At 56.3% G+C, this 22340-nt stretch overlaps 1 protein-coding gene across 6 annotated transcripts in view; it reads left to right on the top strand.

The window, feature by feature from the left end:
• Positions 1-6713: 6713 nt before the first annotated feature.
• TCF7 (transcription factor 7) overlaps positions 6714-22340 on the top strand; it is a 40283-nt gene continuing 24656 nt past the window's right edge. For 4 of the 6 annotated variants that reach the window (XM_040622446.1, XM_040622448.1, XM_040622445.1 and 1 more), the window contains exons 1-4: positions 6714-6838; positions 6953-6980; positions 7123-7189; positions 7695-7819. In XM_040622446.1, the coding sequence (XP_040478380.1) occupies positions 6729-6838; positions 6953-6980; positions 7123-7189; positions 7695-7819 (330 nt within the window). In that variant the 5' untranslated portion in view covers positions 6714-6728. Of the gene's footprint in view, positions 6981-7122; positions 7190-7694; positions 7820-14995; positions 15209-22340 lie in introns of those variants that run through there. The other 2 variants (XM_040622444.1, XM_040622449.1) reach the window with 2 other exon arrangements.

The following is a 22340-nucleotide window of genomic DNA, read 5'->3' as shown; positions in this document are numbered from 1 at the left end:
GAGAGGGGACAATCAGGAAGAGCCAGTGTTTGGGGAGGAGAGGCATTGTCCCAGGTGGTGGGGATAGGGAGACTGTAGGACCTGGGACAGGAAGATGTGCCGTTCTGGGCAATGCTCAATCAATGGACAAACGCTCCCCCAGGATCCTGGCTCACCTAAGCCCCAGAGACCGTACGGGATCAGAGTCCACCATAACCCAGAGTGTGGCTACTGCTCCACCTGATCAAAGCTCTGCCCTCCCCCCTTTTTTTAAAATTAGGCTCCATACCCAACATGGGGCTCGAACTCACAATCCCCAGATCAAGAATCACATGCTCCACCAACGGTGCCATGTAGGCATCCCAGCCCTGTTTCTCTTTAATCCTACTTGCCTCCTAGGCTGACATCCTTCCTCCAGGAAGCCCTCCTTGACTTCCAGGTTGTGTGCCAGGACATTACACAATAGCCATGTTTCTGAACCCCTGGCCCCGGAAACTCTATCTGTCCTAATGTGTCCCATAAGAGTTCCTTGAAAGCAGGTACTAGGCCGAGTACTTCCTCCCCAGATTTTAAGTGATTGCTGCTATGAATGATTCATCCATCCATCCGTCCATGCATCCATCCATTCAGTCTAAAAATTTCTGAGCATTGGGGCGCCTGGGTCACTCAGTCAGTTAAGCATCTGCCTTCGGCTTGCGTCATGACCCCAGGGTCTTGTGATGGAGTCCCTTGTTGGGCTCCTTGCCCAGCGGGGAGCCTGCTTCTCCTTCTCCTCCCCACTTGTGCTCTCTCTCTCTCTCAAATAAATGATCTTTAAAAATTTCTGAGCACTGCACTTTGTCGGCTCTATAACAGGCCCTGGGAATAAGCAGCAAAGCCCTTACAACCTTGTGTCAAAACTAGAGATCTAGCGGTACTTTCCTGGTAGGACAGTCCCCTATCAGTGTGTCTGGGGCTGTTCCCACAATCCAAACATGAGTTAATATGGGCACATTGTGAGGCGGCAGGCAACTCCCACATGGACCTGGGTCTGTGTCCCTCACTTCCTGTTGTATTTGTGATGCTTCTTGTCTCCCCTCTGGTCTCATTGTTGTGGGCTCCTCACTACATCCCTGGAACTAGGTAAGGGGCCCTGAGCCCAGAGAAGGCAGAGGACTCACCTGAGTTCATGCAGCAGGTCAGGGGGTGGTGCAGGGAACAGGGCACAGGCGTCCCACTCCCCAGCGCTTTGGAGACCCCTGCACTCTGACGGCACAGTGCATGGCAGACAACGGCCCCTTGCAGCCTGCCTTTGCTGCTGAGTCCAGACCCCTTCCTGTGGAAACCCAGGGTGATTTCTTCTTCCTGGTGAGCGAATCCCAGCCCCATTCGCTGGGAACCGTGGCTGGCACGATGTGGGAAATCAGCCTGTGGGAAACTGTCCTAACAAGCCCTCTGAGGCTGAGGGGCAGCTCTTTGTAGTCTCCCCACCAATGCCCCCCCGCCACCCCGCAAGCCAATTTGGTCAAAATTCCTGGGTTTCATCAGGGATAGCTAACATCTAGCTTTATCATTAAATTTTTTTCATTAAATTTTTATTTATTTTTTTAAAAGTATTTATTTATTTATTCATGAGAAACAGAGAGAGAGAGAGAGAGGCAGAGGGAGAAGGAGAAGCAGGCTCCCCTTAGAGAGGGGAGCCCGATGCAGGACTGGATCCCAGGACCCTGGGATCACGACCTGAATTGAAGGTGGACGCTTAACTAACTGAGCCACCCAGGTGCCCTCATTAAATTTTTATTTTAAGAGCAATTCTTGGCTGTTGCACAAAGTCTGGGCAGCGGGGTGAGGGAAAAAAAGAAGGAAAAAATGACCCCAAACCCTTCTTGCTTCATTTTATTTTTTAAAATACCTCTTTATCTAAGTAATCTCTACACCCAATATGGGGCTTGAACTCAAGCCCCCAAGATCAAAAGTCGCACGCTCTACCGACTGAGCCAGCAAGGTCCACCTTATCCCTGCTTCATTTTGAAGGCAGCTGCCTGGTACCTGACCCAGAGCAGTCACATCACAACAGCGGTGTGTCTGCCATTCTACAGGCCACAGCCGCCTCACACACACACACACACACACACACACACACACACACACACGAACATACAGTGAAACTACACAGTTTCCAGAGAGCAAACTGTGTTTCTAGTAACAAACCACAGTCTGCCTCTAGGATGTGTGGCCAGGCTCTGCCCTGAGAGAGAAGGCTCGCACGGGAAGTGTTCCTGCCCAGAGCCGGCAGCCAGGCCTCCAGGCTGTGCTCGGCATGTCCCGACAGGATGCCAGGCGGGCTGGCGGGCAGGAAGAGATGCGGCTCCCAACCTCTCCCGGCTGTAATTTACCAAACCCATCTGGGGCTCCTTTGAGTTGTTTTCTGGAAATGTCACATTTCAAGGGTCTCCCCGTTAAAAAAGGTCAGAGAGTTCACACAGGCCTTTCATGTGAAGGAACTTGAAAGAAAAGGAAAGGAAAAGTAGATTTTCAGCCTTCGCTGTGATGAGGTGGGCCCGGGCCATGAGAACACTTAGATGACTTTCATGACGTTACATGAAGAGCCAATTAGCCTAACAACTTCCGAAAACTATCTAGCTCAAGAGTACCCATTTATTAGAGTGCTTGGAATGTGCCAGGCCTTGAGCTAAGCTCTTTCCTAGGATATGGAAATCATCTTAAGATCACTCCCGCAGTGCTAGGCAGCGTTGGGGGTGATACCCATTTTACCCAGGAGGAAGCTGAGGCTCAGAGAGGATCAATGATTTGTCTGGAATCCCCCACCTAGCAAATGGTAGGGCAGGGAGGCAAACTCAGAGAGGTCTGCCTAAATCCAAAGCTGGAGCTCTCTTGGTCAGACCCTCAACCCTTGTGAGCTCTGACTTTGTCCTGTCTCCAGCCTCCAAGGACACCACGTGCCCACCTGTGGCTCCCATGCATGAAGATGAAGCCTCATTAACTCTTCAGCTCTGGGGGCACTGGGGTGACTCAGTCGGTTAAGGGTCCAGCTCTTGGTTTTAGCTCAGGTTGTGATCTCATGGGTTGTAAGGTCGAGCCCCAGATGGAGCTCCGGACTGACTCCACACTAGGCGGGGAGTCTGCTTGAAGATTCTCTCCCTCTGCCCCTCCACCCACTGGCACGTGTGTGTGCCCACACGTGCGTGCACTCTCTCTCTCTCAAATAAATAGATCTTTAAAAATAAATAAATAAATCTTCAGCTCTGACCTGGACTTCATGGTCCAGAGAACTGCAGAAGACTCTGGCCCTCATCCTGAAACTGCCCGGTCACCTCCGGAGGGGCAGCCTCAACAGATCCCACTCACCACCCTGTGGAAGAACCGCAGGGCCATTGTGACTGTTTGGGATCTGAGTCAGTGCCCAGAGCGGGCAGTCTAGGGTGGGCCCAGAGATGGTACAAACTGAGGTCTGACTCGAGGGAGACGCTCTGGGCCCTCCTATCTAGCAAAGAGCTTGAGCCACCCTATATAGACCAACCAGAGAGATTCCTCAATCCTCCTGGTGGTCCCTCCAAGCAACATGAGCCACTTGGAAAGTCAGGACTCTATTAGTCACAGCTCATTCATCAGCATTTGTCTGCAGAGACCTCAAAGGAGGTAAGAACCGCCCCCCCTCTGGAATTTTAGAGGTCATGATGGAACACTAGAGTGTGTGGTAGTTAGGGTGCGGGTCCAGGAGTTAGACTGTCAAGTTTCTGGAATTTTGGTGCTCTCACTTCCAAGCTGTGAGATCCTGGGTGACTTATTCAACCTCTCTGAGCTTTGCTTTCCTCGTTCATGAATAGGGATAATAGTCCCTATGTCACAGAATTGGTATGATGATTAAATGAGATAATGTGTACATGGCAATCACTCAGGAATATGACATCATGGTGCAGGTGATAATGAGGATGATGATGACGGAATCAGGGCTGACCAGACACCAAGCCGCTGCAGGGCCACCTGCCTTTGGTGTACAAGCCTGAGCTCCTTTGCCTTTCTATCTCTCCAAACATTACAGAACCTTCCAGGTCCACATGAAGTCTGCTTCCTCCAGGAAGCCCACCTGATCACTCCAGCCACATTGATTTCACCATATCCAAGCTCCTTCTGCCCATGGTGTACACAGACTAATAACCAACAAACTCTAAGAACTTTTCAGCTTCTCAAGCAGACAATGCCTTCTGGAGAACAGGAAGCCCACCACTGCCTCTCCCCTCTCCACAGCTTGAGTCCAGGTTTGGTTCCACAGGAGATTCTCCTTAGCAGGCATTCAAGCTGATTTCAGTGTGGCTGTAGATGTCTGATACTCAGCTTGTTTCTCTCTCCCTTACCTCTCCTCCCCACACCCCTATTCTCCCTGCTCACCTTCCTCCTCCCCTGGTTCCACCCAGCAGGGCATGATCCTGCAGGGTCATGGTTCCCAGGCTTTGGGATTTCACATCCCTAGAAAAGGTCTGAAGAGATCTGGGGGTGGGAGAGTGAACGGGATGGCCAAGTTTTTCTTTTGCCAAATAAGGACGTTTTAAAAAATCAATTTCCACCATTATTTTAGTAAAGAAAGGGTGTTTTTACACCAATAAAGCAGAAAATCCATAATCTCTGATTAAAAGCTAATACTTTAAGCTGAAAAAATTCAGCCTTATAGAGAAAACAAACCACCTCACTGTTGCCCTGACTTCTCTCCTTTCTCCATGGACTGGAGAAAACAACCCCCACTGTCCTGTGTCCACTCATGGGTCTGGGGACCTTTGTCCTGGAGGAGGCTCCTGCTAAGCTGGGCTCACCCTGAAAGGGAAGAGGACCCCCAAAACCTTTGATTTAGGCAGATCCATCTTCCCACTCAGCTTTCCCAGAGGAGGCTTGTCCCAAGTTAGATCTTATAACGTCAGGGGCTGGGATGGGGGAGCACATGGGTCCTCCTATACCCTTTCCCCTTGCTCCTGGGCTAAGATTTGCTGGATCCCTACCCCCACCGCCACTGTTCAGTGGGAATAAAGTGAGACTCAGCAGCAAGCTCACACCCAGAAAAGGAGACTGGGGGAACCTAATGGACAGGATCTTCTCGACATCTCTTTTGCCAAATTGAGCACTAGTAACCCCCCCCAGCCCCCCCCCCAAGGGAGGAAAAGTGGGCACTCCAGCCGTGCAGTAGGAGGCCGAGCCGCCCCGCTGAGCGGGCGCAGATAGGATCTGAACGCGGAGAAGGACGGCCCTGGCTCTTTGATCCGCAGCCAACCAGGCTGGGCCTGCACCGGGAGGGGCGGCGCGGCCCTCTTCCGGCCCGGCTTTGCGCGGCTGCCAGGGGTCCCGTGGGGCTCTGAGCGGGAGAGGCGTCCAAGACACCTCCTTCCCAAATACCCTCTGTCCCTGAGCTCTCGGGAGAGATGGGAAAGTCTACACCAAGTCCAACTCAGAAACCTGCTGGGGGCTGCGGTTCACATCACCGCGATCCTAAAGGGCCTGTGTCTTTCCCAGGTGCAGTGGTGGAGCCAAGGCCAAGTGTGCTGTGGAGGCCCGCCTGGACACGACCCCGGGTGCCTCGCAGACGCGATGGAAGCTGGCGCACGTTCCCGCGCTCCTCTGGCTCTAACAGAGCCTGCAGCGTGGATCTTGTGAGAGTCGGCGGGCGTCAGGCTCCGAGTCAATCGGCTCCATGGGAATGCGACTCCCCATGATAAGTTGCTTCTGACCACCCACCCCTCGTCGGAATCCCGCGGCCCACGTGCCTACCCAAAGGCTCGCATCCCTGGGCCGCAGGTTCTAGGCGTAAAGCTGAGTTGGGAGGGAAGGAGGGGGCAGGTGGCTGAAGGATCCTCACGGGGTTTGGAGGGATCCTTCCTCCTTCCTCCTTGTCCTCTTGGCTCTGTTCGCGCCTCGGAGATGCCACATGGCTGAGAGGCACGTCACAGATGTGTGATGCATGAGCCCCGCATGGAACAGCGCTCAATAAATGTGTGAGGGGAATCATGCTTGTGTTTGCGCTGTATGTGGGCAGTCTGGAAGGAGGTCCCAGGTCGGCCTAAGGTTAGACAACAGGGCAGAGAACGGGAATTTGAGGAATCCTAACGCTGTCAGCCGGGGTGGGGTTCGCGCACAGCCTCGAACAGCCTCCAACCTCTAGTAAGCCCCCAGTTTCAAGCCCAGGACGTACTGGCTCGGGGCGCCGACGCAATTACACCTTGGCTTGCGTTCCAGTTCCCTCCCCGGGCCTTGGAGACCCGCTCCCTCTGCACTTGGGGGAGAAACCTGGGCGCTGAGCGCGAATCCCTTTTTGTAGGTGAGGAAGCGGGGTCAGGAGTCTCCTTTCGAGCCCCTACATTTCGGAAGAAGGGCGATGCTTGTCAAACTTGCCGGACGCCTCAAAGTGACGCCAGGGAGAGCGAGCCCTTTAAGATTGGGCGCGCTGTCGAGTCCCAGCTTCTCCCGGGAGAGGAGGGGCGGGGCGGGGCGAGTTGACCCCGCCCACCATCTGGGCCCGCCCCCGGCGCCCCCGCCCCGCCCCCCGCACTCAGCCGGCGGCGCCTTTGATGTTAGGACCCGCCAGCTCCCGGAGCCGCTCAGCCTGGCGCCCGCGCCCAACGCCCGCAGCCCGCCCAGGCGGAGTCAGCCCGCGCTCCGCCCGCCGCGCTTCGGGCTCGGAGGTCCGGACTCCGGGCTCGCCGCCTGCAGGGCCGGCTCTGCGCCCCGCACTCCAGCGCCCTGCGCCCCGGCGGGCGGAGCGCACCATGCCGCAGCTGGACTCGGGCGGGGGCGGCGCGGGCGGGGGCGACGACCTCGGCGCGCCCGACGAGCTGTTGGCCTTCCAGGACGAGGGCGAGGAGCAGGACGACAAGAGCCGCGACAGCGCCGCGGGCCCCGAGCGCGACCTGGCCGAGCTCAAGTCGTCGCTGGTCAATGAGTCCGAGGGAGCGGCGGGCGGCGCGGGGGTCCCGGGGGCCGGCGCCGGGGCCCGCGGCGAGGCGGAGGTCGGGGCTGAGGTGAGCTGCGGCCCGCGTCCCGCGCCTCTCCCGCGCCCGCCTGCCCCGCCTCCCGGGCCCCTGGGGTACCCATCCCTCAGACCCCTCCTGCGCGGGGCCGCGAGCCCGGCTCCCCTCACGGCCCCACTGGATCTCCCCACAGGCGCTCGGACGGGAGCACACTTCGCAGAGACTTTTCCCCGACAAACTTCCAGAGTCTCTGGAGGACGGTGAGTTTCGGCCCGCCTCCCCTCCACCCGTAAGGGCCCGGGTGGGACAGGGGGCCACCGAAGACGGGGTTGGGGGGGCCAGGAGGGTGCCTCCCCCCACGGCAGCTAAAGGAGGCGGCAAAGCCGGGGCGGGGGGAGTGGGGGGCGGGTTTCCCGGGCGCCGCCGGGCTCGAGTCACTTCCGGTGCCCTGACCTTTATAGGAGTAAACAGACCCCCGCCATCTCCGCCTCCCCTCCTGCCCAGGTGACTGCCTAATCCCCGGTCTTGAGGAGAAAGCGTTGGCCCAGGTTCCTTGGCCGGAGGGCGGGCTGGGGGTCAAGTAGGGGCCGCCGAGGGGAGGCCTGGACTCGGGGTCCTTCGTCCACACTGAGGCACCCCCAGCCCGTGCCTTCTCCGGTCACACACGTGAGCGGGGCCCCTCGGCCGTTCTTTCTCTGGAGAGCAGACAGCCTCCAGCCCGAGCCACCCGGTCGGGCGCGTCTGACCCAGCTGCGGTTTTTCCAGGCCTGAAGGCCCCGGAGTGCGCCAGCGGCATGTACAAAGACACCGTCTACTCCGCCTTCAATCTGCTCATGCACTACCCGCCCCCGTCGGGAGCAGGGCAGCACCCCCAGCCGCAGCCCCCGCTGGTAAGTGGCCCCGGCAGCCCGGCAGGCCCTGTGCCTGCCACCTCCTTGACCAGGTATGTGACGCATGGGCAACAAGTGACTTACCTAGAACAAGATAGAGAAGTGAGAACTCTGTTCAGGTGCCTTTTCCCATACACGCCCAGTGGGATCTGAACCAGGAGAACTTTGCTGAAGGAAAGAGAAAGACTGCCCTAGGCACCCCCCCCCTTCCCTCCAGCTGTTGCCTTTTGTCTTCCTAGCTTGCTCACCAGCAGGTGCAGGCCCTGTCCTGGTGCTAGGTAATGCCAGGGTAGAGTCTTTTCCCAGAATTTTTGAGCTGACACCATCCCCTCCCCTCCTGGGGGTGGTGTTGGGAGTGTGCTCTTAGCTGTGAGCTTTGCAGTTAGCCTTCTCCCCAAGCCTAAGCCCCAAGCCTGGGTGTTTGGAGGAATGGGCGGAAAGGCTAATGTGTTTCAGAGCTCCTGGTTGTGCAGGAGAAAATATGCTCTACTCACTCTCTCCTTATTGGCATGAATGCCCGCTTGCCAGAGAAAGAGCCTGAACGCTATGTGTAGAAAGTAGTTTTGCTCTCATTAGCTCTGGGAAGGGTTAGCAGAGGTGTTTCAAATCAGTGGTGTGGGTAAGGGGCCCGTTTAATGATTTTACTAATTAAATATGTTAAAGTGCTTCGAAAAGATTCCATGATCATTACAAACCATGCTTTTCTGCCTCATTGGTACAGATGATCTAAAGGGTGAAGAGCCTATTTTGAGTGCATTGGAGCAGTACAGCTGCACTTAAAAAAAATTGAGATTAGTGTTTCAGACTGTCCTCAGCTGGCCTAAGTCAAGGGTGAGATTAGAGCTCCTAGAGTACACGAAGTGTTTGGGGGACTCTGGTGGCTGCAAATGGAGGCCCAGTGCAGGAGGGGCCAGCAGGTAGGCGGCTCACATGGCTAGTTGGGGGGTCACTCTGAGGGAGGAGGGTGACTGCCAGGCTGTTGCTGTTTCAGATCAGGAGGGAGGAGAGTTGGTTCTGAAAGCTGTTTTCATGCCGAAGCTGGTGGGAGGTGAGAAGACAGATTGAGGCTTCTCTCTAGAAACCCCAGAGTGGAAAACTTGGTAAACTGTTGACTGTAGAAATGAGCTCCTTGCCCCTTAGACTCCCCATTTCCTCATATGCAGAAGGAACATGTTGGTTGAGTGGTCTTTCTGCTCTAGGGTGGCTCCGTCTATGAGGTGCTTGCTTCTTTCAAGTCTGTGGGGCAGGGGGCTTGCCCTCTGACCTTGCCATCTGATGCAGCACCTCTTCCCAGAGACCGCTGCCCTGCACAAGCAGATGCTTACCATAGATGCTTTTTGGGCCCCTTACAACATGTAAACCCTTAGATTTTGGGCCAACCTGACATACCGCAGAGCTGCCAAACTGCCAGCAGGTGAGTTGCTGGCATGTGACACTGGGGTCACTGTGACAACCTTGGGTAGACAAAAGGCCTAGGCCCGAGAACAGTCCTAGGAGGGCAGGATCCCCTCCAGCCGCTTGTGATTCCACAGTGGTTCAGGGAAGAGGCGGGATTTCTGCGTTCCTTTCATGGCCTGTGTTAGTGGGGAGAGTGCCCAGAGTGGGAGGGCCTCGTTCTCTTTAAGGGTGTGGTGATGGGACCATTTGGTGTCCTTAAGTTCACACTGGTCAGAGTGTAGGCGGACGGGTGGCCAACTCCAGCAGTCAGGATTGGGGGTGGGGGTTGAGGGCAGGCACACCAGTGTTCCCCTGGCCTGTGTCATTTGTTTTTTCGTCTTGGGCATCTCTCTCAAGCTATAGCAGAGGCTTTTCTGTATATCACACTGTCTCCTGTAGAGGTAAATCCCCTTGCCCTACTCCCCACCCAGCTGCAGCCTCCCACTGCCTGGCTTCTGGGAACAGGGGAGGAGTAAGACAGGCTCTGGAACAGATGTTCTGTGTTCTAGAACCAAATGTTCCGTGGGGCTGGGGACAAGGACAGAGGCAAGGGCCTAAGCTGGGGTGACACTGGGTGAGGAGGATGTCCATGAATATAGGGGAGCCTCTTCTAAGCAAACCTGATAGTTAAAAACGAATAGCAAATTGGAGTAGTTGCTTGTGTTACCCAAGAAGTTGTGTGGACATTTAAAATGCGGTTGGTTTTAAAAAGCAAATTTGATTGACTTTATGTTTTAGGAGCACATGTATCAGAAAAGATACTCTTATGGTGGGTCAGGAGTCCATTGTAGGGCCCTATGGAAAAACTGCCTTTGGAGGTTTCTTCCCAAGCTCTGCTTTCCTGAGCCCTCTTCAGATGTCAGACTGCCCAGCCCCTGCCCATGGACCTTAGAACTAGTCCCTGGCCCCTTTGCCCTCTCTCAGAGAATCCAGGCGGTCAGCAATTGTGCTGAAGAGCTTTTAAGGCCAGTGGGGAAAGCCCATGCCAGGTACTCCTCTACCCACATGTGGGTGGCATGCCCATGTGGCTACCATGTTGGATGCCTCAGAGTGGGCAGACTGAAACCTTGCCAGGGGCGGTGGACCAAATGACCACCTCACAGCCAGCTGCCAGGGGGCAGATGGAGATTTTTTTTTCCTAATGGGGTGCTTCTTTTTGGTATGTGGCTTCTCTTGAATTCTGTTTTGGGAAGGGAGAATTAGGTCAAAGTTTATTTCATGGCTGATGTTTGTGAGGCATCTAATGTAGGCTTGCAGACTGTTCCTGGCCTCGACCAGTAGCCACTCCCTGTTTAGTTTGCTCTGTTTTGCTCTGAGATTGGGGGTGGGGGTGGTGATAGAAGGGCCAGTGAGCTCGTCCTGGGCCTGACTTTGAAGAAATTCTGGAATGAGTAAGGCATCGCTCCCTAGGGAAACTCAGACTCTTGGATAGGTGAGACTGCCAGACTGGCGCAGATCTTCTCGGAAAGGAGATGAGGCCCGGTTGCTCTTATGTCCCCTTCTGTGGACTCCATTTGGAGTCTATGGCCTGGAAGGCTGCTCAGCCTTTTACCATTTAGATGAAATGTCCAGAATAAGCAAGTCTATAGAGATGGAACATAGATGAGTGGTTGTCAGGGGCTGAAGGAAGACGGAATGGGGAGTGATTGCTAATGGGTATGGGGTTTCTTTTTGGGGTGATGAATGTGGAATTAGTGGTGATGGGTACACAACCTTGTGAATATACCCAAGCCGCTGAATGGTATCCTTTGAAATAGTGAATTTTATGATGTGAGAATTACATCTCAATTGAAAAAAAATAAAAAGGCTGAGCCTTTTGGCTCTTGCAGGGACTTGGGGCCGTTCCCCAGGCCTGACCTCCACAGCTGTGCCAGTGTATGTGTGTGCCCCAAGCTAGGGACTCGGGCATCAGCTCCAATGTGGGGAAGCCCAGTTGAAGCAATGGACCCTTGCTTGGGTTCCAGGCCATTGAGCTTACATTCCCGGGCTCCAAGGTCTGAGGTCAGATGAGGGCTGTGTTAACAAGCCCTGTGGGGAGTAGGAGGTGCAGGTATGAGCAAGACTTGAGCAGAGGAAGGAAGTGCTGCTGACACACGGCCACCATGTCCAGGGAAGCTCTGCAGAGAGGCACCCACCCAGCCCTCCATAGCCTCAGAGAGAGGGAGCAGCCAGCTCTTGCTGGGGACGGTTAGTGAGGGTTGATCAGCAGCCCTGGTTGGAGTGAACCTTGTTAGGAGGGGTCTGGCACCAGGCTAGGTACCAGACGGATCACAGCCAGCCTCTGCCTCTGGGAGTGCCTAGCTCAGTGGAGGAGACAGTTGAGCAGACTGGAAGCAGGCCCTGGTTGGAGGAGTGCTGTGACAGAAGGCCCTGCTGGGGCATCCAGGGTGGAGCTGGCCCCCACGTGCGTGGGCTGTGGGCTCTGGAGAAGGGTCCGCCGAGCAGCTTCCTGAAGGTGCAGAGTTGGCCAGCAGATGAGGACAAAGAGTACCTAGGCTGCCCTCCAAACATGCCAGATCTCCCACTTCTCTACTTCAGTCGCCTCCTAAAGCCCAGGCCACCACCATCCCTCACCCAGAAGGCAGTAACAGCCGCCTCCAGGCTCCCTTGACTTTGCCCCCCCACCCCCGAGCCCCTGCCCTAACCCCCAGTCCAGGCTGCACACATCAGCCCAGCATCAGTCAGATCCCTTCTCTTGCCTGCTGAAACCCCGCAGTGGCTTCCCATTGCTCTTGGAGTAAGATCCAAACCACTCACCACAGCCCTAGTGCCTGGGTGGCCGGCCCTGCTGACAGCCCCTCCTCGTCTGCACCATGCTCTTCCTCTCTCCCTAAATAGCAGCTACTGCGCTGTCTCCATCTGTTTTCACCCGTCCTGTTCTTTTCCACCTCAGGACCTTTGCACTTGTTCCCTCAGTTTGGAATTCTCTTCCCCAGCTCTCCCATAGCTGCCACCTTCTCATTTGTTATTCAGGGCTGAATTCAAATATCACCTCCCCAGAGCATCCAACTGGGTCACTCTGTCACTCCCCCAGGCCTCTGCTGCCTCACCCACTCTGGTTCCCCAGGCCACAGTGGGCGGCCCTGCTTTATGATGAACTCGCTGTACTGAGACCAAAGGCAGCCCATCCGTCAAAAGTATCTCTCTACCTTAGTTTCCTCATTTGCACAATGAGAGTGGTGAGCCCTCCTCCCAGAGTTGGAGTGTGGGCTGGAGGCAGCAGTGCCAGGGAGGTGCCCAGGAAGGTGCCAGCATGTCCTGGGCTTGGGAGGTGGGGCTTTGGCCATAACTGATCCCTTCTCCCTTTTGCTCTCCTGGCTCGTCTGAGGCTAGTGCTGGCTCAGTGGTAGGCTCCATGGAGACTTCCACCTGGAAAGATGTACCTCTACTTCGGGTCACAGGGGTCTGGGGGTCTGAACCCTGGGGGCCAGCTCTGGAACAGGGACACAAGTGTACAGGCCCTTTTCTTTCTCTATTTTTTTTTTTTAAAGGTTTATTTATTCTAAGAGAATAAGCAAGCGAGCGGAGGGAGGGGCAGAGGGAGAGAATCTCTAGTAGACTCCCTGCTGAATGGGGAGCCCGACACGGGGCTTGATCCCAAGACCCTGAGATCACGACTTGAGCTGAAATCAAGAATCAGACAGTCAGCCGACTGAGCCACCCAGGCGCGCCCCATGTACAGGCCCCTTTCTTGCTGCTGTACCTTACCTAGGGATTCTTGGGAGGGGGAAGTACTATTCTTGGAGCCAGGATGGGAGCCCTCACTACTCCATCCTGCAGTCCTCTCCTGCCGTGCCCAAAGATTGATCTGAAAGAGATCCCCCTTCCCCAGCCATGTAGAAGCCCTTCGTGTAAGATGTTCAGGGCTGAAGCTATTTTGTAAGAAAAATAGGGAAAAGACCTGTTTGGTCATCAGCTTCCAAACCATTCTCAGACCTTTGCTCACATGGTCACACGTGCGTGCACCCCGTCATGTCTTGCCCCAGTTCTTCCCCTGGTGTGGGGGTGCATATTTGCACCTCCAGGTGGTGCCCACATATAGCATCTTTATTAGTTATCCTTCAGGCAGCTTCTAGTTTGCACACAGGTGGCCTTCCTTGCCCAGTGGGAATGATGCTGTGTACAAATCACACCTTAGTCTCCTTTTTGATTATTTTCTTGGAGCAATACGTTTGAGGAGAATTATGGGGTCAAAAGGCAGGAAGAATCAGGGGTGCCTGGCTGGCTCAGTGGGTAGAGCACGTGACTTTTGTTCTTGGGGTTGTGCGTTTGAGCCCCACACTGGGGGTAGGGATTACATTAAAAAATAAAATATTAAAAATAATATGGTAAGAAGAATTACAGCATTTTGCTCCCATCTGACCCCAGTTTGCTGTGGGTTCCTTGCAGTGTCTAAGCATGCCAACTCCCAACATGGAGTTTCTTCTTTTCAGTTGTTCATTTTGTAGGTTCATAGTGGGAAGTAGGACTTGAAAGTTATTTTGACTTGCATTCCTTCCTGACTTGGAAGGCTGTGTGGTATTGGCTGTGGTATTTGGAAAATCTGCAGCCCCCAAGGTGCGACTTGACTTTCAGGGTGCCTGCTTGCTGCCTTTCAGGGCCAGGAGAACACCACAAAGGTGGCTCCTCCTGCAGGCCGCTGCCGCACCCCATCCCCAGGGGCTGCAGTTACAAGACCCGTCCCCACTCCTCTAGCTCAGTGGCCTGGAGGGGCCGACAGAGCCTTGGGTCGGTCACCAAGGCCCGGATAGTCTTCACCCAATCGTACTAGGGCTTCACCGAGCCAGCTTCCATAGCTCTGCCCACCTCCCCAGGGGCCCTGAGACTCAGGTGTAGTGCAGTTGGAGAGGGAAGGCTTGGCGGTGACCTCCCCGAAGCTGCTAGCAGCCCATGGCCTCCTGGGTCTCCTGAGACCACAGCCCACCCCTTGCTCCTGCAGCGAGGGAAGGTTAGCTGAGCTGTGAGGATAGGCTCCGGGGGCCCTGGTTTCAAGTCAAATGACTGCTGAGGTCAGGCTGGATGAGGGTGGGTCCAGCTGTAGGGAGGGGCAAAGGGTGCCGCAGCCTCCCTCTGAGCTCCTCGGGCACCTGTGGTCCTGAAGCCATGCAGTCACACTCCCTCATGCCTTGTGACTGGCTGCTTCCTGCCGCTGTGTACAAACAAGACTCTGGTGGAGGAAACAGGTGTTTTATCAGGTCACCGGGCCCCCTTCCCCAGTGCACAGACCTTTGGGTAACCACCCTCCTTCTACCAGTAGGGACAGGACGGCCAGGTCAGGGAAGGGACCTATCCAAGGCCCCTTAGAGGCACGGAAAGGGAGGGCGTTGTCTGGAAGACCCACCCTCAAATACTGTGTCTGCCACTCCTTGGCTGAGAGGCCCTGCATGAATTCCTGAACCGCTGGCAGCCTGAGTTTCCTCATGTAGAAAACGAGGAGAAGGAGGGTTCCGACCTCCTTGGGTTCCTGGGTCATGGAAGGACACAGCGTGTGTGGGGTCCCTGGTACGTGGCCGGTGCTGTGAGTGCAAGCACTGGGGGGCTGGTTGCTAACAGCGGGTTGAAGAGCTCCTGCAAAGGGTGCTGTGCCAAGTGGGGGGCGGGGGCGGCTCCTGAAGCTGAGCTGGGATGCGGCCCCCACGCCTGCTCTTCTTCAGCTCAGCAGCTGGCTCCCCTGTGGTGGCCTCAGCTGGCCCGTGACAGAGTGGTATCTAGAACCCTGGTTCCAGGCCCCTATTGGCATTTCCGAGCCCCTGCATGCTTGGCCTTAGCTCAGCACAGAGGGGCGGTAGTCTGTACCTTCCGGAGCTCAGCCCTCTAGAGGCAAAGAGACTCTCCTGGGGGCTCACAGTTAGCTTTGAGGTTCTGCCCAAGTGGGATGAAGGCAGTGAAGAAGAGGCTGGTGCGGGGCAGCCAGAAGAGCTTCCTGAGAGGACCAGCTGGAACCCTGTGCAGGTGAAGTGAGACTGCTCTGGGGGTAGGGGCACTTTGAGCAAAGAAGAGCAGAGATGAGTATATTCTTGGTCATTGGAAGGGCAGCCCGAAGCCCAGGGTCTGTGAGGAGCACGAGGTAGGACTGGAGAAGAGCCAGCAGGGCCCAGCATGTGACCTTAATATGCAGGCAGCACTGGTCCCAGAGCCTGGGAGTGGCCGGTGGGCCATGCGGTGTGTTGGCAGCACGAAGGACCAGGTGGTGACCATCGGCTGATGGTTTGAGTTGGACACGGAGGGAGGGGTAGACAGAGCCAGCAGCTGGGGCAGGGTGGACGCTGGGAGGCCCCAAGCTGGTAGGAGGAGTGTGAGCAAGGCCAAGGGAGGGGTGGGCTTTGGGCAGGGGAGACCCAGTGTGCTGGCACACGCAGGGCCACAGGGCCTCAGAGGTGGGCATTTGCATTTTTGTGTTATTTCATTTGACTCTCAGTGTCTCTGTAGGGTCATGAGTCCAGGGTCTTGGCCTCCTGTTAACTGAGAGGAACCGAATCCCAGAGGTCAGGTCCCTCAGCCTATTGGTAGTTTAGCCAGGGCGTAGAGAGCACCTCTTCTCAGCACTGTCTTTAGCAGGACTCGAGCCTGGGGAGGGTCTCTGAGAACCCAGGACATTGGTAGCTTCTTCCTTCAGGCAGCTTCTTCCTTCAGGCAGCCTCTGCTTACAGATCCATGATGCTTGGGGTTTGGTCCTGGGCACCACCACCCTCCCTTAAAAAGATGTGGTCTTAGCATGCACAGAGTGTCTCAGGTGGGTCCCGGGTGGGTCTGTCCTGGTCATAGGGTTTGGCCTGTTCTGGTCCTGCTAGAACCTTGGGCTCCCCTTGGTGCAGTCCCCTGTTGTGTGGAAGGACACTCCCTGCCAGATAGAGGCCATGGCCTGGGCTAGGGCCAAGATGGGCATGAGTCTGGCCCTCTCCTTTGGGGAGGCTGCACGTGTAGCTAGTCCCATGGAGACTGACTGCCTGGGCTTTGCCCGCAGACATGGCTTTAGAGCCCAGAGGAAGGCTGGTGACAGAGCTTTCGTGCCACAGCCGACTCCACAGCCAGAGCTCCCTGGAGGTCAGAGGAAGCAGACGTTCTGCCAAATAAGCTTCCCCCACCCCCACCCCCCATTAAAACGACCAATTGTTTCTCTCTCCAGAGACAGGAAAGTTGTTGGGGCCCCACACTGTCTGCTTCTGAACGACGAATGTGTGGCTAGGCACGGATAGGCAGGACATGGCCCACCCCAGGAACAGGGGGCTTTGGAGATTGGCGTTGTTGGGGCTGCCCCTCCCCACCGTGTGTGGGCTGGCCTAGCCGGGGTTGGCACGTCTTCCCCCTCCCAGAAAGCCCAGTTTGCCTCTGAGGGCAGGGAGCCGTGATGGGGAAGGAAGCCAGAGGACAGGGCCACCTTCTCTCCTGGCTGTGTGATCTCGAGCAAATCTGTTAACCTCTCTAGGTCTCAGTTTCCTTCTGTAAATTGGGAGTGGGGATCCCTGGCCAGGAAGGATTTCTGAGGTTCAGATAAGTGTGGGCTGGAGACACCTGTCACTCAGGTGGGCCTCAGGTGGTGCTTGCTGGGCATTGCCAGGACTGCTCCAGGCCAGCCTCCCCATCAGGCAGGGAAGATGGGAGGGAAGGAGGGACAGGTGATGGGAGTCCAGGCTGAGGGCATTCTGACTAACTCTGACCTGGCTGTGGTGGTAGAGGCCCAGCCTCCCGGTCTGCTGGGCCGCCATCTGAAACGCATTACCGATGCTTTGTAAACTCCACATCATTTGGCCACATGAAAGCCTACGATCTAAAAATAGCCATTCCCAGAGGACGCCCCGCATTGGTGGGGCTCAGCTGACCTCTGCACGCATACCCACCAGCAGGCCCCGTCCCTTGACAGGGAGCCCCGACTGGCAGGGCCACACCCACCCACTCTCCCAGTGTGGGCAGCCCCTGCCTGGGGCCACTTTATCTGGGCACAGATCTCATCCAGCTGGTCAAAGCTTCAGGCCCTAAGGCTTTACCCAGGGCAGAATGTCTGGAGGAAGCAGGCAGGAGGCAGCTGGGGCTGTGTTGGTGGCCTCAGGACCCCTTTCCCAGCCCCATACATGCCTGGAATGGCTGTGGGACACTCATTGAGAAGCTAGCGGCACCATCTTGCACATGAGGATGCTGAGGTCCTGTGGAGGGGGAGCGTTGGCCACTGTCAGGTGGTGGATAGGAGGGCCACTGGCTGATGTGCTGGCGTGAGAAGGGTGGGGGCCGGCGCGGGCCCCACAGTGTTGGCGGAGGGCTGGCCCCAGCAGGAAGGCAGGGCAGCTGCGGATCTCCAGGCTGCTGGGCTTGACTCTTTGCCCTGCTTTCTGTGGGTTCCCTCTCCCTATGGTCTCTGTGACCAACTGCAAACCACTCTTTTCCCTAAAAATAAACATGCTTATGGGATTGGGGGAAGCTTTGTAGCTATCAAAGGAAATAATAGGGTGTTTAAGAAAATTACATTGCGTTTTAAATAACCAGCATGAAAGTCATTAAGTTTGAAGTTTCATTCAAATCAGATGGCTCTGTGGCTGGCCCAGTGGCCAGGCGGGCAGAGGGTGGGTGGGCCCTCAGGGACGCTGAGACACAGCCTGCAGAGAGCTCTGTGGCGGCGGCAGTGAGGTCTCTGCTGGGTACAGCCGGGGTCCAGGCGGCGCGGCTGCTTCGTGTGTGCCAGGCTGCGGCAGCCACCACACAGCTCGTTGGCCTGCTTGAAGCAGCGTGCAGGCGGGAGCCGCCCAGCTGTGGTGGGCAGCCCCATGGGTGGGGCTCGGGGGTGACCGTAGTCCGCAGGGTGTAGGGACAGATGAAGCTGGGATTGCCAAAGCCACAAGGGTTGCTGGCTGTATAGAGGTGGGGTTCCAGGAATGGTGGTTTGGGTCAGAAAGGGCTGGAGAAGACCTACGGGGCCAGGGCCACATCTGTCCCCTCCCCCGCTGGCCTCTCGGTCCCCACACAGGGCACAGTGTAGTGCAGGTGCTCAGTAAACTGTAGTTGAGGGAGTAACGGCAGCTTTAGCGGTGCGTGTGTCGAGAACTTCCCAAGTGCCGGCCCATGCCCAGGACTTTTAGTCCCAGTATCGAGATCCTTACACGAAGTTGAGAGAGTGTTACTGTTACTGCTCTCATTTTACAGATGGGGAAGCTGAGGCTCAGAGAGGTGAAGGATGTGCTAGGACCTGGAAGAGTCAGGGCTTCGACTTAGGTCCCTTTACCCCGAGGTCCATGCTCCTCTTTGCTCCACTGCTTTGCTCTCAAATGTGTGGAGATGGGGGCACCGCAGGCCTCAATGCAGAGTGGTACCCCCACTCCTTTTGGGCTCATGAGCTGGGTCCAAATGGGTTCTCTGGTCCCAAGGACACACTTGGCCCCCAGTGCCCCTCCTGGGCGTGACCTCACAGCTCTGGGCCCAGATCAGGGCTGGATACTTTCCTCCCTGGACATCTGGCAAGTCAGGGTTGTTAGGGCCACAAGGATTGTGTTTCGTGGTTGGAAGCAGGAGCCCAGGATTTCCAGAATAACTGTTGCCCTGGAAAATGTTTCCAAATAACATTTAAGATTGATCAGGTCTGATGCCTGACGAAAGCATGCAGGCTGAAACTTAAGGACTGTCTGTCCGTGGACCCTTTGCTCTTTGTGGCTCTGGTCCTGCCTTAGCTTGGAGCTCAGGGTTGGGCCTCTCTGGAGTAGGCGCCCTCCTCCGTGTGATGTGTGGTTGGCCTGGAGGTTGTGCTAGGCCCTGAGTCACTGGAAATGGCCTGAGGAAGCTAAGGTGTCCCTGGCCGTGGGTGTGTCCTGTCCCTTGTCACTGTGTCGCCTCCCGCCCCACCATGGGCAAGTCCTGCTGGGGCATTTCGAGAACAATTTTTTCTTTTCTTTTTTTTTTTTTTAAAGATTTTATTTATTTATTTGACAGAGAGAGACAGCCAGCGAGAGAGGGAACACAGCAGGGGGAGTGGGAGAGGAAGAAGCAGGCTCATAGCAGAGGAGCCTGATGTGGGACTCGATCCCAGTACGCCAGGATCACGCCCTGAGCCGAAGGCAGACGCTTTAACGACTGCGCTACCCAGGCGCCCCCAGAACAATTTTTTCTTGTACCACTGGCGTCCTCTGCCTGTAGTCCCCCGGCTCTGGTCACTGAGGGCCAGTCAAGAGCTTAGCAGTCTGGTCTTACAGCAATCAGGCAGGAGTCCAAAGGAAATCAAGGACCAGTGGACCCAGCCTGGCACACAGTCCAGCTTTCCTGAAAAGCCTGGTTTAGGGACCTGCTGGCTTTTGTCTTTTTTCTTTCTTTTATTTTGTTCTTCATTAATTTAATCCCACATCAACCTCATGAGATAGGACTGTTATACAGATGGGGAGCCCAAGGCTTGGGGAGACCTGTACCTTCTAAGTGCTGGAGGAGTGATTTGAACCCAGGCCTCCGCCTCCGTGTTTCCTGCCCTTACAACCATGCTTCCTTGCCTCTTACACAGCATACCTATCCACTCCTTCTTGGAAAAAAAAAAAAAAAGGGTTTTATAGCCCTAGCTGGGTTCCCTTGGCTCCCCCTACCCCCTCCCTCTGCACTCCTCACCCCCCCCCCCAAGGAGTTTGGTATTTCCCCCTCTTCCATGTATTTTTACAGTTACATCCAGTTGAGTATCTGTCAGAGTTGTCTGGTGTGGTTTTCGGAACCCCCTAATTCAGCCTCATTAGGGGGCTCCACTTCCGAGGGCCCCTGTGGCAGCCAAAGAAGCCCTGAGCTCCTCTGTCCGCGGACACTGGGCCTAAAGGGCTTGGTGAGAACGGTGAAGCCTGCAGCGGCTCCTTTCTGCTCTGTGCCTTGTTTCCCTTGGTATAAAGTGCTGGGCTCAGTCCAGAACCCCAAGGGTGGCAGGAGGTACAAGGATGAAACCCCAGGGAGCTTTCTGACCATGGCCCCAGGGCAGGACTGACCTCCCGGGGCTGGTACAGACAGCTGATCGGAGCCCCTGTCTTGTCTTTGCTCCTCAGAAGCCTGGCTCACATTAATCAGGGTGGAAACGCAGTGCTGAGATCTCCGGGTCTCCTCCCCCGCCCACCCTGGAGGTACCATCAGCCTCCCGCCTTTCAAGGTGCTGCTTGGGTTCTCTGGGCTCTCCCTCCTAGGCAGCATGCTTGCCCTTCTAGTCAGGCCCTGGTGAGGGCCACCCCTTTTGCCAGCAGCTGTCCTTAGCCCTCGTCACATGTGGAGGGGTGAGCATAGGCCAGACCCTGTGGGAGGGATGACCTTCACGTTTCCTTTGGTCATTGATGACTGAGAAACTGAGTCAGCTCCTATGAGGACAGGGCGAATGCACCCTTCACATAGGGCCAGGTGGAAGGTTGGAGGCACGTTGCTTGTCAGTGTGTGCCAAGAAAGGTTCTCGGCAGGGTATTACTGGCAAAGTCAGAGATCCCAGGTCCCCGGTGGAGGTCTGAGTGGGGAGACTTGGAGTGAGCGAAGGGGGATCTGGGAACCCCTGGCTTCACATGTGTGGTCTCCATACTGGCCCCGGTCCCAGCTGGTCTGTGAGGTCTGCCCCTGAGTGGTGACTATCTCTGGCCAGGAACCCCACAGGGCCGGATTCCAATCCACATCTGTCGCTACTTGCCATGAGACCTTGGGCAAGTTGTTGAGCCTCTCTAGGCTTCGCCTTCCCTGTCTGCAAAGTCTGCACGTGTTGTTAAGTGTGACAAGGGAAGACTCGTCCAATGCTGGTGGGGGGCGGAGCTTTGCGGGGCGCTGGCTGTTCCTAGGGTGGAGGGGCTGCCGTCTCTAAATCTGCATCTCTGCGCTTTTCTTCCTGCCTTCCCTACAGAGCCTGTTGGCTTCACTCCTAAGGGAACAGAATCTCTGAACTTCCCCAGTTCCCCCTCTGCAGAGTCTTGCTTTCCCTCCTGCCAAAGGTGGGCTGAGCTCCGAGGTTGTGTGGGCCTGCTCGGCCCGTGGCGGGCTCCTGAGCGGCTGGGCATGGGAGAGGAGCCGGCCGAGACTGCCTGGGCTGGGAGGGCGGGGAGGGCAGGGCTGCCCAGCCGCAGGGCTGCTGCACAGTCCCCACACCGTGTGTCAGTAGCATCAACTAGCAGCTCAGCTGCAGCAGCTCCCGGAAGCTTCTATTTTCCTCTAAAAACATCCTGTCCTGAGGGGCGTTCACCTCAAAGAGGAGGAAGGAAAACACAAGTAAACGAATGCGCAGAAACCACTGGAGGCTGTGGGCCAGGCGACGCAGCTCAGTGAGGTTCAGCGAGCTCGAGGGTGCCTCAGGGCCAGGCTGGGTCTAGAGCAGGCCTGTGGTTTGCCAAGGCCTCATGCAGGGGCTCTGGTCCTCACCTCTGCTGTGGCAGGGCCCTGTTATCTGATGTTGAGGCCAGGCAGCTGGTAGACTGGCCACACGCACCTGGCAGGGCTCTGTGCAGCAATGGCAACAGTACTCTGCCGGCAGGTGGGACCGAAGCCTCCCGGTCCACAAGGGTGTGGCCCAGCCAGCCCCCAGTCCTCTAGCTCGGCGGCCGCACGGCCACAGCTCCGTGCTCCGTGGTGGGTGTCTGGCACAAGGCGTCCGCACGCTGTGGGTGAGGAGCTTTCGGGCTGTCCTCTGGAGAGCACCATGTCCTGGGCAGCAGGGCCCTGAGTGGGGGGCTGGGGATGAAATGGCATGAGCCCTGCTAGGGTCTGTTTGCAGAGGTAGGGTCTGCCGGGACCTACAAATCGAGGCCCAGTTGATATGCAGGCACGTCCCATTTGGAAGGTCTGGGGGGCTCACTTTCTTCTCGGAAACTGATCCTCAGTGTCCCAGGCCTTGGGGGGGGAGCTTCCTACTCAGCAACTGGCCAGATCCCTTGGCACTTAAGCAACCACTGGTGCTGGACAGTGGGTCCCAGCTCCAGACACAGGTCTGAGGGAGCTGTGGGGCTAGCTGGTGGGCCCTAGAGGTGGGAGAGGAGCCAGGAGGAACTGATGAAGGCCAGAGTAGATGCTCGGGGCCAGGCCTTGGATGGATCCTGGCTCTTGGCAAGGCGGGGAAGAGAAGTGAGAAGTGGAGGGGACTTCTCAGCATGGCCAATGTGTGGGGTTTTGCAGGGGA

Source organism: Ursus maritimus, unplaced genomic scaffold (genome assembly GCF_017311325.1).
Source record: "Ursus maritimus isolate PB19 unplaced genomic scaffold, ASM1731132v1 scaffold_5, whole genome shotgun sequence".
NCBI classification, from domain to species: Eukaryota; Metazoa; Chordata; class Mammalia; order Carnivora; family Ursidae; genus Ursus; species Ursus maritimus.
Note: the sequence above shows the minus strand (reverse complement) of the source record. Positions and strands in the feature narration are given on the sequence as shown.